We start from the raw sequence: 15000 nt of genomic DNA, 5'->3' as shown, positions 1-15000 counted from the left end.
GAATTTGTTATTATACATATATATAAAATTCAACTTCAACGGAAGAGAGAGAAATCCCCCTTCTTCAATTCCTCTTCTCTTCCTTCCATTCACTATGTGAAGTCTAGATTCGCTACTCGGCCATCTTTTATTTTTTTTCTTCTCCTGGCCCCCGGTATTAATGGGGAATGTCACCGGGATCTGCGCCGCTTGGACGGGCTCTCAGGACATCAAAGTCAGCCGGGACGTGCGGCGAAATGACAGAACTAATGAGGCCAATGGACATCCATGCCGAGAGCAGATCCACTCGGCTGATTGATACAAGTCCACGCGGACCTTGAGGGGAATTAACAGACCTTGAGATAGGCTAGCCCCCCCCCCCCCCCCCACCCTCCTTCGGCTTTACCTACGCCAATATAGGGGCCACCTCAGAGCCGCAGTGTCAAGTCTTGCTGTGCAGAAAGGAGAGAGACAGAAGCATAGTGAGCAGGAGAGAAAAGAGAGAGGGAGAAAAGAGAGAGAGTCCAATATTAGATATCTGTCTTTTCCTTACAGTAGGTCATGGTATTGATGGCTTCCACTCTTGGTAGGTTGCCACCAATGTTCTTCTGGCATAGTGGAGATAAAACAGTTTGACACCTGCTTAATGCCGTAATGGATTGAGTTTGAAGTGCGTGAATGTTGCGCCGGTTGGGGATGAATGTAGGCGCTCACAGATGATTGATGCGCGCCTCCTGACACGGAAATGGATGCAGCGGTGGCACAAGACTCTCGTCTTGAGGCTGCCATCTGACTGTGACGCTTCCGGAATAATCTTGACTAGGGGTTATTTTTAGAGCCCCCCTCACCCCCACAACCCCCCCCCCCTTTTGTCTCTCTCTCTCTCTCTGCTATTTATGATTAGCGTCAATTCTGTATATGATGTTATTGTGCGTCTAAAATTCGAGGGTACATTAATTAAGTTACCAAGGAGATAGCATTTTTTAATAATTAGGGTTGGTACCTACAGTATGGCCTCTCTTTTTAATTCTCCAGCAAGGCAAGGAAGAGTCACAAAAGCAATTGATTGGTTTTGGCATTTAGTCTCTGATCAGTCGAGTCATCCATCGCTTCAGGAAGGAGGAGGGTAATCCAAAGTGACATTTCTGGTCTGGCGGCCTTTTCTGCACTGATGAAAGCAATTACTGCAATCCTAAAGGATCATTGGCACAAGTTGCTGCCACTTGATTTATTTTGCCTTGTCCTTAGAAGTTGAATGCTAGGTGATTAGCTGATTTGGTAAATAGGGCGACGAGGCCGTGTGCAAAAAGGGGGGCCCACTCGAGCGTTGGATACACAATGAATCAGGATGAATACATTCTCTCTCCAATCTCAAGGTTTTTCCTCTCCGCACTCTCTATTTGGAATGAATCACAGCAGTGTTTAATTGGGTGGATGTTCAAGCCATTGTTTTAAAATTTAGTTATTTTAGATATGTCACAGACTTGTCTTGGGAGAATAGTAGAAATAAATAACCACCTTTAACGACAATGGCTTTAACATCTATTTGGACAGGCTGGGTGTCAGTGTCAGTGAAAGTGTTTAGTGAAAATGATAGTACCGAAAGCTTATTGTGCAGAATTAAACTGCACACATGAAGTCTCTTGTGCACGTGTCTAAATGTGGAAAATGTGAAAGAAGGTGACTTCATTCTTCCTGCAGAACTGCATCATGGGAGTCCTTACATTACCTTATTACCCCCTTTGGCATTTCTCTGGAACATGGATGTTGTCTTCCCATCAACCATGCTTTATCGCTCTGTGTGTGTGAGCATGTGTTTACATGATGGCAAATTCTGGGTCAATAGTATGGTAATGCAGCTTTGCTATACATTTTGTATTAACATGTATGAGATGTAATCCACTGGGATTAGAAATACTCAGGTTCTGAGAATGAAGTAAACCAGACAGGAGACAGGAGGAGCATGAGGGGAGTTTGAACAGGTTTCAGATCGAATTAGCATCGATGCACTGTTTGCCCATCCATATCATTGACACCGACTAAACAAACAGTGACTGGTCTTTACAAAAGTATCAAAGGAGATTTCATCAGCTTTATGTGTATGGGTTTATGTGTGTGTTCATATTCCTGTCCAATCTCAACCATACTGAAAACCTGAGAGAAATCACATTGATTTATTTGAAGTGCTAAATAAATATGGCCCCAGCCAAAAAAAGCATCATATAACCCAGAAGTAAAGGCGTGTTGACTTTCTGCCCTGCAATGTTTTTGCCTGGAGGCTACACATGAGGACCCCTTTGCAGGTGTGCTCAGCTACGGCTAGTAGCCGGGGGTTGAGGGGGAAAGCTGGGCTGGGATGGAGCCCCTGTGTAGGCTACCCACTCTACTACCCTTTGACTAGCCTGGCCCGTGGTGTAATCTGCCAGACCGGGGCGGGACACACCTGGACTGGTGTGGCAAACAGCCTTCAGCCCCTGTGGTCATGATTCAACTTGCCGAACTCCTGTGGACACACAACACACAGCTCACTCGTCTCATCTCATAAAAAAAAGCCGCCCCATCCACATCTCCATGATTTCATTTCATATTAGGCGGCAAAAGGAGAAGGGGAGAGAGAAAGGTGGAGGGGGGGTAGAAAGAAAGAACATTGAAAAAAAAGAGGTGTTGCATTTACTCTTGTAGAACATGATAAATATGTCTCCACTATGAAGGTCACACAACCTCGGCACATCAAGAAATATTTGGCAGGCCGACATAATGCTTTTCAAGTTTGCGGAACAAATGAAATTCTGCTGCTCTGTTGCACTTTTCCACCAAACAACCATTGCAACTAGCTTTATATATTGTCTGGGCAGCAGACCATCTAATGGTGTTTTCTTGTGGCGGGCCCCGGTCGAGATGATCGAGAATAGCAATCTGCTACTTAGATGTAAAGGCAGAGGCTGCATCTATATTTGCTGGTGAAATTATCCTATTATACCCCTGATGCTTACAAAAGCTAACATAAATTGATCATGACAACTATGAGCGTAGGTGATGTGAGGCATTCCATGCAGGCTCTTCTGAAATGAAGGTTTAGGAAGGCAAAGAAGCTTGTTGCTTAGTGTCTTCACCACCCCCTGCAATTGAAGCTATATTGTGAATGAATGGGCAATAAACACAATTGGATCAAAGTGAGTCTTCAAGGTAGTTAGATTCTTTTAACTGGGGGTGTGCAGTGGAGTAGAGTGCATCAGTGAGAGAATGTGGCATTCTATACTGTAGCTACAGATCATTCTGGCTCGAGTATAGGGGGACCTGCTATTTGTCCTCGCCTCTGAAATTATGTACAGCGAGAGAAAGAGAGAGAAAAAAGACAAACAATAGCAGATGATTTTTCTCCAGCTAACATTTTTCATCTTTTCAGACGGTCTTTCTCTCCCCATCTTTCAAATCTGGTCTAACCGATTTTGCATTTGTGGTGGTAAAAAATTAATCTATGTGTCGGCCGGTAGGGAATGCTGGGGTTCCGGGCATGATTTATTGCCAGCCTAATTCAAAATGGCTTCAGATGATGAACGCTGTAGAAAGTCGGGAGTTGCATTTTGGAAGTATGAAACTGCCTGTTCCGAGTTGTCTGATTGAAAATAGCATAAATCAGAGCACTCAAAACCTTGTGCTGGAACAGAACAAATCTATAAAGAAAAACCTCTCACCGACTCCTGTACATTACATTATTAGTCTACATTTATGGGTCAAAGTATTTACTTACTGCTAAAATTACTTGAATTTATGGGTGCCCGCTTCACACAAAAGCCTCTCAGTGAATGACAAAGCTTATTTCTCTGATGCTTTCAGGCAACACAATGCAGGAGCTCAATCTAACTTTGTCACTGTATCCTGAAGCCCATTTCTACTCTGTTTGTGTAGATGCGATCAATACTATACGGGAGAATAGAAGCATGGCTCTATTAATGTGCTTTTGCTTAAGAATAAAAAAAAAAAAGACACCGAAATGACTGAAATCAGAAACTGAGCACGATGACGGATGGTTTGTGTACTTGCTGTGGGCAGTGAGAGTGTTGGTTCCGAATGAGGTGGCTGTCAGTGGGAGAGCAGGTTCGGGTCTCACTGCAACTAGAAGAGTATTACTTCCCTTCCTTACCTCTGGGACGCCATTGTCGTCGTGCGGAGCAGATTTTTGGGTCATGCCATGGCATCTTTTAGAGGGCAGGGAGGCAGGGCTTGCCAGTGATTCGAGAAGTCACTTGATGGGGCTGTGTCTCTCCTGGGGTGGGGCAGGGGTGGGGGGTTGATGGGTTCAGAGCTAATCACAACCTCGGCCCACTCCTGCTTCCCAGGCTGGCCACTACTGCGGCGGAGCCCAGGGATCCCCGCTGAGCGCAGCAGAGGCAGCGCCACCGTAACCTCCAGTCTGGAGGGGGTCGCCTCTGACACCACTGCTTGCTGCACAGGGCCCATCAGATGAATCAGGCGGCAGCGGCTGGAGTGTGTGTGTGTGTGTGTGTGTGTGTGTGTGTGTGTGTGTGTGTGTGTGTGTGTGTGTGTGTGTGTGTGTGTGTGTCTATATGCCTGTGTGTTGTGTGTGTATGGAATATTACAGTGGATAATCTAAACTGTGTTGCAGCTGCAGCTGCTGTCTCCCGAACCCTCAACCCTCAACCTGTACTTGCAGATTAACCTGGAAACTAAAACACATTGCTTCACTTTCAGGCAGATGATAAATTAAGTATTATATGTTTTGGTGTCATAGTTTGGGGGTGTTTTATTGTATTTTTCAGATCACAGGAGAGGTGTTACATTCCGTGTGCTGTAGGTAGGGCATCCCCCTCCACACAATATTCTTCTTTCCTCTCATTCCTCTTAGTTGCTGTGGCCATTCATGATCCAATCAGCAGCATAACCAGACAAACTGCAAGCCCTTGAGGGAGGCACCCACAATTACCAAAGAAATGATTGACGCCAATGATACTAATGATTAATACATTAAACAATGTATTGGTCCTGGATTTGAATGAGCTTAAGGACCTCATTGGTGTCTTCTCTTTATATGATGCTTTTGCATGATGCTTTAAATTACACGTTTCAGGTACCTAGTTTAGTTGATTTGTATTTCAACAGTGGGAAACTTTTATACAGTCATGGCCAGTATAAAGAGTCCTGTCTTTTGACCCAGGTTGAGTTCCATGTTTACTTTAGTAATGACATATAAGCAGCAGAGGCTGATCCCGGCACAGTGGTAAGCAGCACCCTGCCTGAAGCGGTTTTTGTGCTGCAGTATTATTTTTCTGCCAAAATGCAGAAACCGCCAGTGGACATTTTCAATTTCTGGTGTATGGATTCCGCTCCCAATGGGTAATTGCATAAATAAATTCAAAGCGGGGGGTACACAGTTCCCCAACACATCCCCCTGTTCTGAGGCCTCTTTGAAGTTGCTGTAATGTTGGTTGAACATTGCAACACCCCCTTGCGGCCAACGGCACATAGTCCAGTCCAGGGCTGCAATTGCCCAACCCCTCAATGTCTCTTTCTTTTTTCCCCTCTCTCACTCTTTCTCTTCCTGACTTTCAGGTTGCAGGCGTTGAGGAAGGAGAAGTCCCGCGATGCAGCGCGCTCGCGGCGCGGGAAGGAGAACTTTGAGTTCTACGAGTTGGCCAAGATGCTGCCGCTGCCGGGCGCCATCACCAGCCAGCTGGACAAGGCCTCCATCATCCGCCTGACCATCAGCTACCTGAAGATGAGGGACTTCGCCAACCAGGGGGACCCACCGTGGAACCTGCGCATCGAAGGCCCGCCGCCCAACACCTCAGTCAAAGGTAGGACCTACACACACACACACATACTGTACACACACATACGCACACATGTATGCAAACACTCACACACACACACACACACACACACACACACACACACACACACACACACACACACACACACACACACACACACACACACACACACATACACACATGTATGCAAACATACACCACACACACACACACACACACACACACACACACACACACACACATGCAAACAACACACACACACACACACACACACACACACACACACACACACACACATACACACACACAGGAAATCATAAATATATAAACAAACAGATATATGAACATAGACACACAGACTCTGAATCTTCCTATCAATATAAAATAATGTTTGTCATGGTGCAAAAAGCCTCTTCCTCTATTTGCTAATCATTTTAGCCTTAAAACATATTATCAGTATTTCATAATTAGAAAGTGGAAAATGTTTGGCTAATGAGACGAGAAGTTGAAGTGTGTGAAACCGTCACACAGGAACACACAAGGACACAGACGATATTAATGACTTAAATAATGTCAAGTGTTGCTTAGCACGCTTCCGTGTCCCTCTCCCCACCGCGGCGACGAGAGCTCCGGGAACCTTCCCACTCCTCCTGTTTCCCTGTCCCCTCATTCATCCTGTGTCAAGATTTGCTGAGACGGTGTTGTTATTCCTACATCTTTTGTCACAAATGAAATGCAAGGCCTGCCAGTGCAGCCGGGCGGGTGCCGCTGAAACAACCTGAAACAAAGTAACACCACATGCAGACTCTGTTTGATTCCTCTGCCATTTAAAATGAGATTTGAAAAAAAGAGGAGAGTGGTGGGAAAAAAGAAAATATATATATACAGTAGGTTTCCATATCCTTTGGCGTATCCCCAAAGGGTCTCTCTGTTAAAGCGTTACCATTTTAATTAGCCCGGACCAAGGGGCCAGTTTTATTTGTCTCTTCCCCCCGACATGAGTGTGTGAGTGTCAGCTTACAACTCCAAAGCAGCCGGCCCTGGGCCCACGGGTGCTACTTTGGAGCCTGGTGCTGTGAACCCGCTCCACTGTACTCACCCCGCCTGTCTGTACTTAACAGGCCCTGTTTTGGAAGGAGGGGGGTCAGATGGTGTTTCTGGTGGTTCCTGTGTATTGTTTGCCCCAGCGTCACTACGCAGAGTGAGGGGGGAAAAGTGAATGGTGAGCGTTTCTTCTCCATGCCCGTGTGTACTGTTTGTTCTGGTGAGCTCACAACAGATGGCATCATTGTTGTCTTGCTTTGAAGAGAGGCTATGCATTTTAATGAGCAAATGTATACACGGAATAATGCGCCATGGAACAAACACACACACACACACACACACACACACACACATACACACACACACAGCCCACCCGCCACCAGCCACTGACATGTCTATTTGCAAGACTGCTTCCTCTCACATGATTAAGACCTGCACACTTTGCATTTCATCAAAGAAAGTAATATAGAGGCAGTGCTGGAAATAAAGTGTGCAGACTACATTTAGGTATTTTAATGAACACTCAGCAAGGTGAATTCTTTCCTCTTCCCTTAGGACAATGAGAGTAGCCCCAGTGTCCCTATATCCTATTGACAGCCCCCACTTTCAATTGAATCACTAACTCACCACATTTTATTTGCACTACATTTGGAACAGACCTTGTATCGATTCCCGTTTTGTTGCCTTGCGTCACTCCTGGCTAATGGATACTCCGTCTATGCAACCCCACCCCCCACACTTCCACCACAACTCTTCTCTCCTCCTCTCTCCTCCTCCTCTTCTCTCCTTCCCTCTCCTCCTCCTCTTCTCTGCTTCCCTCTCTCCTCCTCCTCTTCTGTCCTTCCTTCTCCATGCCTCCTCTGTTTGCACGTATCTGTAGTGAAAATGCCAGTCAGATCCGTAACGTCAGATCCTTACGAGGGTTTTCGCTGGATGTTGTTTCATGGGCAGGCATGGCCAAACATGGGCACTGTGGGTTAGGCGTTTGTTGTTCAGATGCTCCCATCCACCCAACCCACCCACCCCCTATCAGAGCCAGTGTTAGCGTAGCGGCATATGCTAATGTGGGCATATGGCGTGTTATTGGATCAGGTGAAGGGAGTTTAGAGGGCAGGGTCCATTCCACCTCCGGATTGTTTGTGCACACAATTCAAGGTGAAGCTTAGGGAAGCGATATTGTTTCTGATGTATCGGAGTTTCTGTTCATTTGGCAGTCCAGTCCCTTAATCAATTTGACTCTTGCTTTGTATGTGCATACACACGCACACATACACACACAGTCAGTCAGTCCCACAAGCACCACACACACACACAGACACACAAACACTAGCATGTTGGCCAAGCTGTGACTGTTATTATTTGGGATTTTCAGATAAGAAACAAACATGCACCAAAAAAATGAAACAAAACAAGAAAACTCCTGGGTTTACTCCTGGCAAGGCATGCCTACTTAATAACTGATGATTGTAACCTTTTGGGAAATATCCGCCTAGCCGCGGCTTCGTACATCAGTTCTGTTTTAGGAATAGCTGTTTGCTCTGAGACAACCTGTCATTGAAAAACATTTTTCCCTCACTTGTTTTTCCAGCATTATGGTAAATAAAAAACAAGCGCTGCTTGCCGCTTGCCATGATGGCTTTTTGGACTCACTAAACATCATTAAGATGAGGCCCCTTTTCTACTGAATACAAAACATGAGCGACACAGCAGAGAATGCAACTCCTTATCAGCAATAAAGGCCACCGGGATTACTGGCATGCACACTAAAAGAATTTGACCTCCACTTCACAAGTGCTCATTTATTATCATAACTTGTGCAAGCAAGCCACTCTCTCTCTCCCTCTCTCTCTCTCTCCTTCTCTCCATTTTTGTTTTTATTTTTTATTTATTTATTGTATTTTTAGCGTCCATTGACCTTTCCCGTAATTGACCCATCAACTAATTTTTTTCCACCCTTTTTTCCGAGCGTTTAAACCGAAATTTGCTAGTCTCTGTCAGAGGCGGTTCACATCTGCTGAAGGACACTGCACAAACAAGCGTGACCTTTTCTGTTGTTTGGAGGCTGGCGCCAGCCTCCTGACCCCCTCCACCACCTGTGCCTTCATTACGCATGCATGCGGAGCGCAGAGCAGTCACCAAAATGCCACACTTTATGAGTAACACGAAACCCAAGGCTTCCTGAGAGAGAGAGAGAGAGAGCAGAGAGAGCAAGATAGAACTGTACTCTCTCAAGCTTAGTGTCAGTGCAATGACTAGCAACGAGTGCTACTGTACTACTAGTGTATTTGACATGCATTATCATTACTAGTCATGATACTACTATGTAATATATTTTTAATTGTTTAAAATATTCTCACTAATCTTAACAGAAGGCACAACTTATTGGTAATAATATTACATGAACATAATATGAATCATGAACAGCATCTGTACAGACATGTTACTGTACATCCATAAACTTCTGAAAGAGTCTTGGTCACCAGAAAGTCCAGAAATTCTTAGTATGAACTGAACTGAATTTGATAACTTTGAATTTTAGGCCATAATGATGTCGGTGGAATGAAGAAGTAACAGTCAATCAAGAAAAAAACTCACACACCATTATTTGCCGTTGAAAAATAAATAAACAAAGTGTTTAATCCATCAAGCCAAGGTGCTACCAAGTGAGGTGATGGACAAACGTTTCGGTCCTCAGACCTTCATCAGTGCAAAGGTGGAATGAGGAACAAAGTACTAGCTTGATTAGCATGTCATGGACGCTGTAGCTTTAAACATCTACCATTGTCATCTACTTTTGAATGTCAGTCATATAACATAGAATCTGACATATTTTATTAATATCTAAACTGCCTTTTGATGTAATTCTCAAATTCAGATTCATGTCAAATCAATGCCCGAGTCTCATATGTTATGCTTCAGAGTAATTGAAAAGCACTGTCAAGTTGTTTGGATATTTGAAAGGTTTTGCCACACTGCTATAACTGATTAGTATACTACTTAGTATGCCGGTGGTCATCACGGCTTTGTGTGGATGTATAAATAAGGTGAGCACAGGAGTGGTAATATCAGTGTTTGTATCGATGTCATGTTTTTTTTCTTTGAAACACACCTCCAGCAAAGGCATGGAACTGCTGCTGAAGCTATGGCAACTCTCCATGTAGTGCCGTACTCCGTACATTAGCATCATTTTGTCAATAAACTCCATAGAGAGACCTTGAAATGAGCCACGGCTCTTCAACTCCAAACCAGCCAGCCAGCACATCACCCCTATTTAATGTCTCGTGATCTCAAACAAATCCCTCATTTGAGATGTTAGGTATGACCTCCCCCATCCACACACACACACACACACACACACACCCTTACCCAGTGCCTGGAATCTTATCCAAACACAGGTGGAGTGGCTTTAGTGGAAGTGGTGCACCGCCCTCGGCCTGGTTAGCCGGGGTTATTTTATTAAAGCCTTTTGACCGGTCCCAGGCAAAGCCCCCTCAGTGTAAATGGGGAGCGGAGCGGAGCTCCCGAATTCCCTGCCCGTATCGAGGGTCTGTGGACCAGCAGGTTGGCAGTGAGAAGGGCATTGATTAAAGTGCCCTCTCCCGCTGCCCGCCATGCCACACTCATTGTTAATGGTAATGAGGGGATTGATGGTGTTTGCATCACAATGGAAGTTCCTCGCCACGCCAAGAGATTGAGAGAGAAAGACTGCGAAAGAGAGGGGGAGAGGGGGAGAGAGAGAGAGAGGAAGAGAAGGGAGGGGGGTGGTTTTGGTGGGTGGTACTGGGGGTTCTTTTTGCATAGCTGGACCTCATTATAAAATGGCAAACTTAAAGGTTTCAGCGTGCCACACTAAAACGATGAAGAGAGAGAGAGAGAGAAGGAAAAAAACGATGAAGAGAGAGAGAGAGAAGGAAAAAAAACAGCGCTTGTTGTATTTCTCACTCCATAAACAGGATGGTAATGTGCCCAGCTGTGGATGTGAGATGTTCCATTCCCCAGTTGTGGTGTAAGAAAAATTGAATGACAGTGAGCGAAACAGCAGTAATTATAAAACTAATTACTAAATGCTAAAGATGCCCATAGGCTTTGCATAACTAAATTTAGTCGAGGAAATTGCTTTTGGCTCCATGGAAGCTCTGGGCATGTTTGTGTTATTTTCTTTATTTTTTATTTTATTTTTTTAATACAATGCTCACCCAAAGAAAGTAATTGCTATGGAAACAATTACTTGTAACACCGTCTTTGGCACACACACAGCTTGAGGAAGCGTTGTTGTCGAACAGTGTGTTTTAATACTGACACATTGTGTTTTTACTTTGTCTCCTTGTGAATAGATTACAGTAAATGAGACATGGAGACATTAAACAGCAAGCAACATCAATACAAAAAAAGCAGTGTTGTTGGTTGAATAAGACAAAAAAAAAGTTCTTATTAAGGCAGACGTTTCATTTTACAAGAGTTTCTCAGGGACGTGCGGTCCAGCTTCGATGTCTGTGAGTTGGACTTAATCAGGGGTCTCCTGTATACTTGGTCGCAATTCTGCACTTAATGGCCTATTTCTCTTTCGAATGGAGACAACAAAGCCAGTGCTGGCATCGGCAGCATGAGACAGCTCTCCGGGGTGTCCTCGCTCTCCCAATAGCCTTGTTTGTGGTCGGGTTGTGTGTAAGTGTGTGGTCTTTGTGTGTGTGTGTGTGTGTGTGTGTGTGTGTGTGTGGTTTAGAGAGAGAGAGATGGAGAGAGAGAGAGAGAGAGAGAGAGAGAGGGAGGGTCAGTTTGTATTTGTTTGTATGTATGTGTCTTTCAATGTGTGTGTGTGGATGTGTGTCAGAGAGAGAGAGATACAGTGTGTGTGTGTGTGTGTGTGTGTGTGTGTGTGTGTGTGTGTGTGTGTGTGTGTGTGTGTGTGTGTGTGTGTGTGTGTGTGTGTTTGTGAATGTGTGTGTGTGTGTGTATTTGTGCATAGTCTGTTTGTACCTGTGAAGGTCCCTCAGATTTTTTGTCCGCCAATCACGTCCCCCCCCCACCCCTCGTGAAAATATGATTACCGTTATCCCCCAGAAAGTCCTCTCAATGGCTCAGTGATCAATGGCCAAATGCTTTTTATTTCCACGTCTCTTTGCTTTGCCGAGCTCACTGTACTCCGACTGCTCTGCATTGCACTGGTAGACCTGGCAATTAGTCCTTTAGGCAAATGGTCCAGTAATGGTGAAAATAAATCAGCCTGACAGTGGGAATGAATATGGAAGGGCCTTGTTTCGAACTCTGCGAGCGGCCATTTAGTCAGCTGGAGCTAATATCTTCACAAAGTGTTACAAATCACCTCGTTTCTGCCCGCTACTGTACGGAGCCGGCACGGGGAGGTGTCTCGTTCTCAGTGCCGGCGGAGGTGTTAAAGGCCTTTAGCCGGACTAATCCCCCCGTCCACTCACTCATAAATCTGTCCTGTCCCGTAGAGCGCTGTGATAATTCTATTCTATTCTGAATATACAGCAGTGAAAATACAACAGCCTCAGAAATTGTGTGACATAGAACCTTTATTGAGTGATTCCTATTTCTGTAGTGTCTAAGGACGAATATTGGACCGGTTTCCAGCACATGGATTAACCTAGTCTTAAACTAAAAGAAAACTTCAATGAAAATCTCCACTGAAAAATGTTTTTAGTCTAAGACTGATCCAAGGCTTAATCCACGTACAAGAAAGTTAAGACATAGCTGAACAGTGGCATGTAATAAACCTAATAGGGGACATTTGGGTGGAGAACTCATTGTGTATTTAAATGTTGCCCGGCTCCTCTTGGCTCTCTCTGGTGAGTCGGGTCGGTGCCAACCCCCTCGCACGCTACCTGCTGCCCCCGCCTTAACCTCGGCAGGGCTGGCTGGATGACAGGCCCACTCTCAGAATGGAGGGCCGCGCTTTGGAAGTGTGATGTCTGCGAGCGCCGGCTGAAATAAAGTGAAGGGCATTTACCATTACAAGTAATGTCCTTAATAATCTTGTTAGTCTAGTCCCTCTCAGTATGAGACAAATGGAACATTATTGGCTTATGGGCCGTAGTAAATAATTTAGTTTCCAATATTCAGCCCGCTTTGACAGTAAATTAAAATGACATGAAAGGGGCTTGTTGAATAAAGAAAGTATCCAATCAAATTTAATTAGCTTGACGAAGGCAGTGGTAATATGTTTTATAATTAAACTGAGTTGTCTTGGAGCTGTTTAACCTTGCTCGAATCTGAATGCCAGAAATGGTGGCATGATAGAGAGCTTTTAAAAGCGTTACAGTGCTTTTATTGTTCTGTGAAACGTAGAACAAGTGCAGCTCAGGTTCAGTTGGTCTTTATTTACTTGATTCCTACTCCATCTTATGCTTATGTGTTTTTCCCAGCCTCCATCTATGGCTCCGATGTAGGCACGTTTTAGGGAAAAGGTAACTTCTGTCACTCATGTACTTTTGCTGTGCATTGTTATCATGCTAAAGCCTGGCCTCCCTTTGCCAGCCAGAAAGACAGAGAGAGCAAGAGAGAGAGAGAGTGAAAGAGAGGAGAGAGAGTATTGCTGAGGTCTCAGAGGAAGGTCACAGGGGCTGTGGCCTCTGTTGTGTTTGCTACTGTCCCCCCTCCTTTCCCCTCTCTCCCTCTCTTCGGAGGACACAAATGAATCCCCTAATCATCCAATTTAATCGGCCTATTTTCTGCCCCTCAATGGCCCACTCGCAGCCTAATCAGCTGCTTTGCTCACTGTCACAAAGGCCCTCATATCGAGACCAATGGATTTCTACAATTTAAACGTGAGCAGGGGCATTTGTGTGTGTGTGTGTGTGTACTGTATGTGTGTCTGTCTGAGTGTGTATTGGAGTGGTTGTGTGTGTGTGTGTGTGTGTGTGTGTGTGTGTGTGTGTGTGTGTGTGTGTGTGTGTGTGTGTGTGTGTGTGTGTGTGTGGTCAGGGGGTGGGGTATGAGGGGTGAGAGATGGGGGCAGTGGATAGACGAGGACACTGTCTGCCGCCCTGAGAGAGAGATGAGCTCATGCGTGAAGCATTTAGCTTATAGGCATCTGAACGCATGACTACCGCCTCACTCACACCTGCTTTACTCATTAATATCTATAATAAGCATTTTGATAACAGCCCTGCCTTCAGAAAGGGTTGTTTTTCTCTCTCTCTCTTTCTCTCTCTCTCTCTTTTTGCCGAGTCCATTTGTGGCACGGCTGAAATGCGTCAATATTTTGACATTGTGGCAGCAGGGGGGCGATGGGTAGAGAAGGAGGAGGAGGAGGAGGAGGAGGAGGGATGGAGGTGGGGTGAGGAGCGAGGAGGAGCGGACTCTTCCTTGGGGAGAGATAACGCATCCTGCATCAAGGCTCCCAGGGGGATTGTGTCCGAACATTAGAACATCACACAGCACTCTCTCTCTCTTTTTCTCTCTCTCTAGCTATCCATCTCTCTCTCTCTCTCTCCTGCTCTACCTCCTCCTCTCCCTCTCTCTATCTGTCTTGCTCTCTGTTTCTTTCTCACTGTCTCTCTCTCTCTCCTCTTACACTGTCTACTCTTCTCTCTTCTCTGTCCAGCATCCACAACTGTCAGGCCCTGTTCGCCCCTCTAGTAGCCATCGCCTGTGGATTTTAACTGTTCAAGGCCTCAGCAGAAGATAGAGATAGAAGATAAGAGAGAGAGAGAGAGAGAGAGAAAGAGAGAGAGAGAGAAGAACAGAGCAATAGAGAATAAATGAGACAGAGAGAGAGAGCTAAAGAAATAGGCCGACACAGAATGAGAGTGTAAAAAGAGAAATTGCAGGAGAAGCAGTGAGATAGTGAGAACCTGAGAGAACGAGATTGAGTGAGACAGAGAGAGACACAAATATAGACAGAGAGACAGGGAGAGAGAGAGAGAGAGAGAGAGAGACGAAAGAGCAAGCAACGTTTTCACCCAGATAGGAAGCCTTGCTCCAGGGCACGCAGGCACGCTGAGTCGGTCCGCCTGGCCACCCGCCCGCCCACTGCCAAGCGTCCATCACCCACGCCTGCGCGCGGTCACCACCGCTGGGACCGCAGCCCAGTCAATCAGCCACGTAGCCCAAGGCCTCCAGCCGCGTTCCCCTCCCCTTCCCCACCTCTGCACACCCCCCTCCGCTCCCCATCCACCCTACCACCTCCACCACCACCCCCCACCCCCACCACACACACACA

The 15000-nt window shown here is 45.6% G+C and overlaps 1 protein-coding gene across 1 annotated transcript in view; it reads left to right on the top strand.

Annotated features, from left to right (window-relative positions):
• LOC125284438 (neuronal PAS domain-containing protein 3) overlaps positions 1–15000 on the top strand; it is a 274366-nt gene that overhangs the window by 85938 nt on the left and 173428 nt on the right. Inside the window, 1 exon segment of the mRNA XM_048228381.1 lies at positions 5551–5795. Coding sequence (XP_048084338.1) covers positions 5551–5795 — 245 coding nt within the window.

Source organism: Alosa alosa, chromosome 19, assembly GCF_017589495.1.
Source record: "Alosa alosa isolate M-15738 ecotype Scorff River chromosome 19, AALO_Geno_1.1, whole genome shotgun sequence".
In the NCBI taxonomy this organism is placed as follows: domain Eukaryota; kingdom Metazoa; phylum Chordata; class Actinopteri; order Clupeiformes; family Clupeidae; genus Alosa; species Alosa alosa.
Note: the sequence above shows the minus strand (reverse complement) of the source record. Positions and strands in the feature narration are given on the sequence as shown.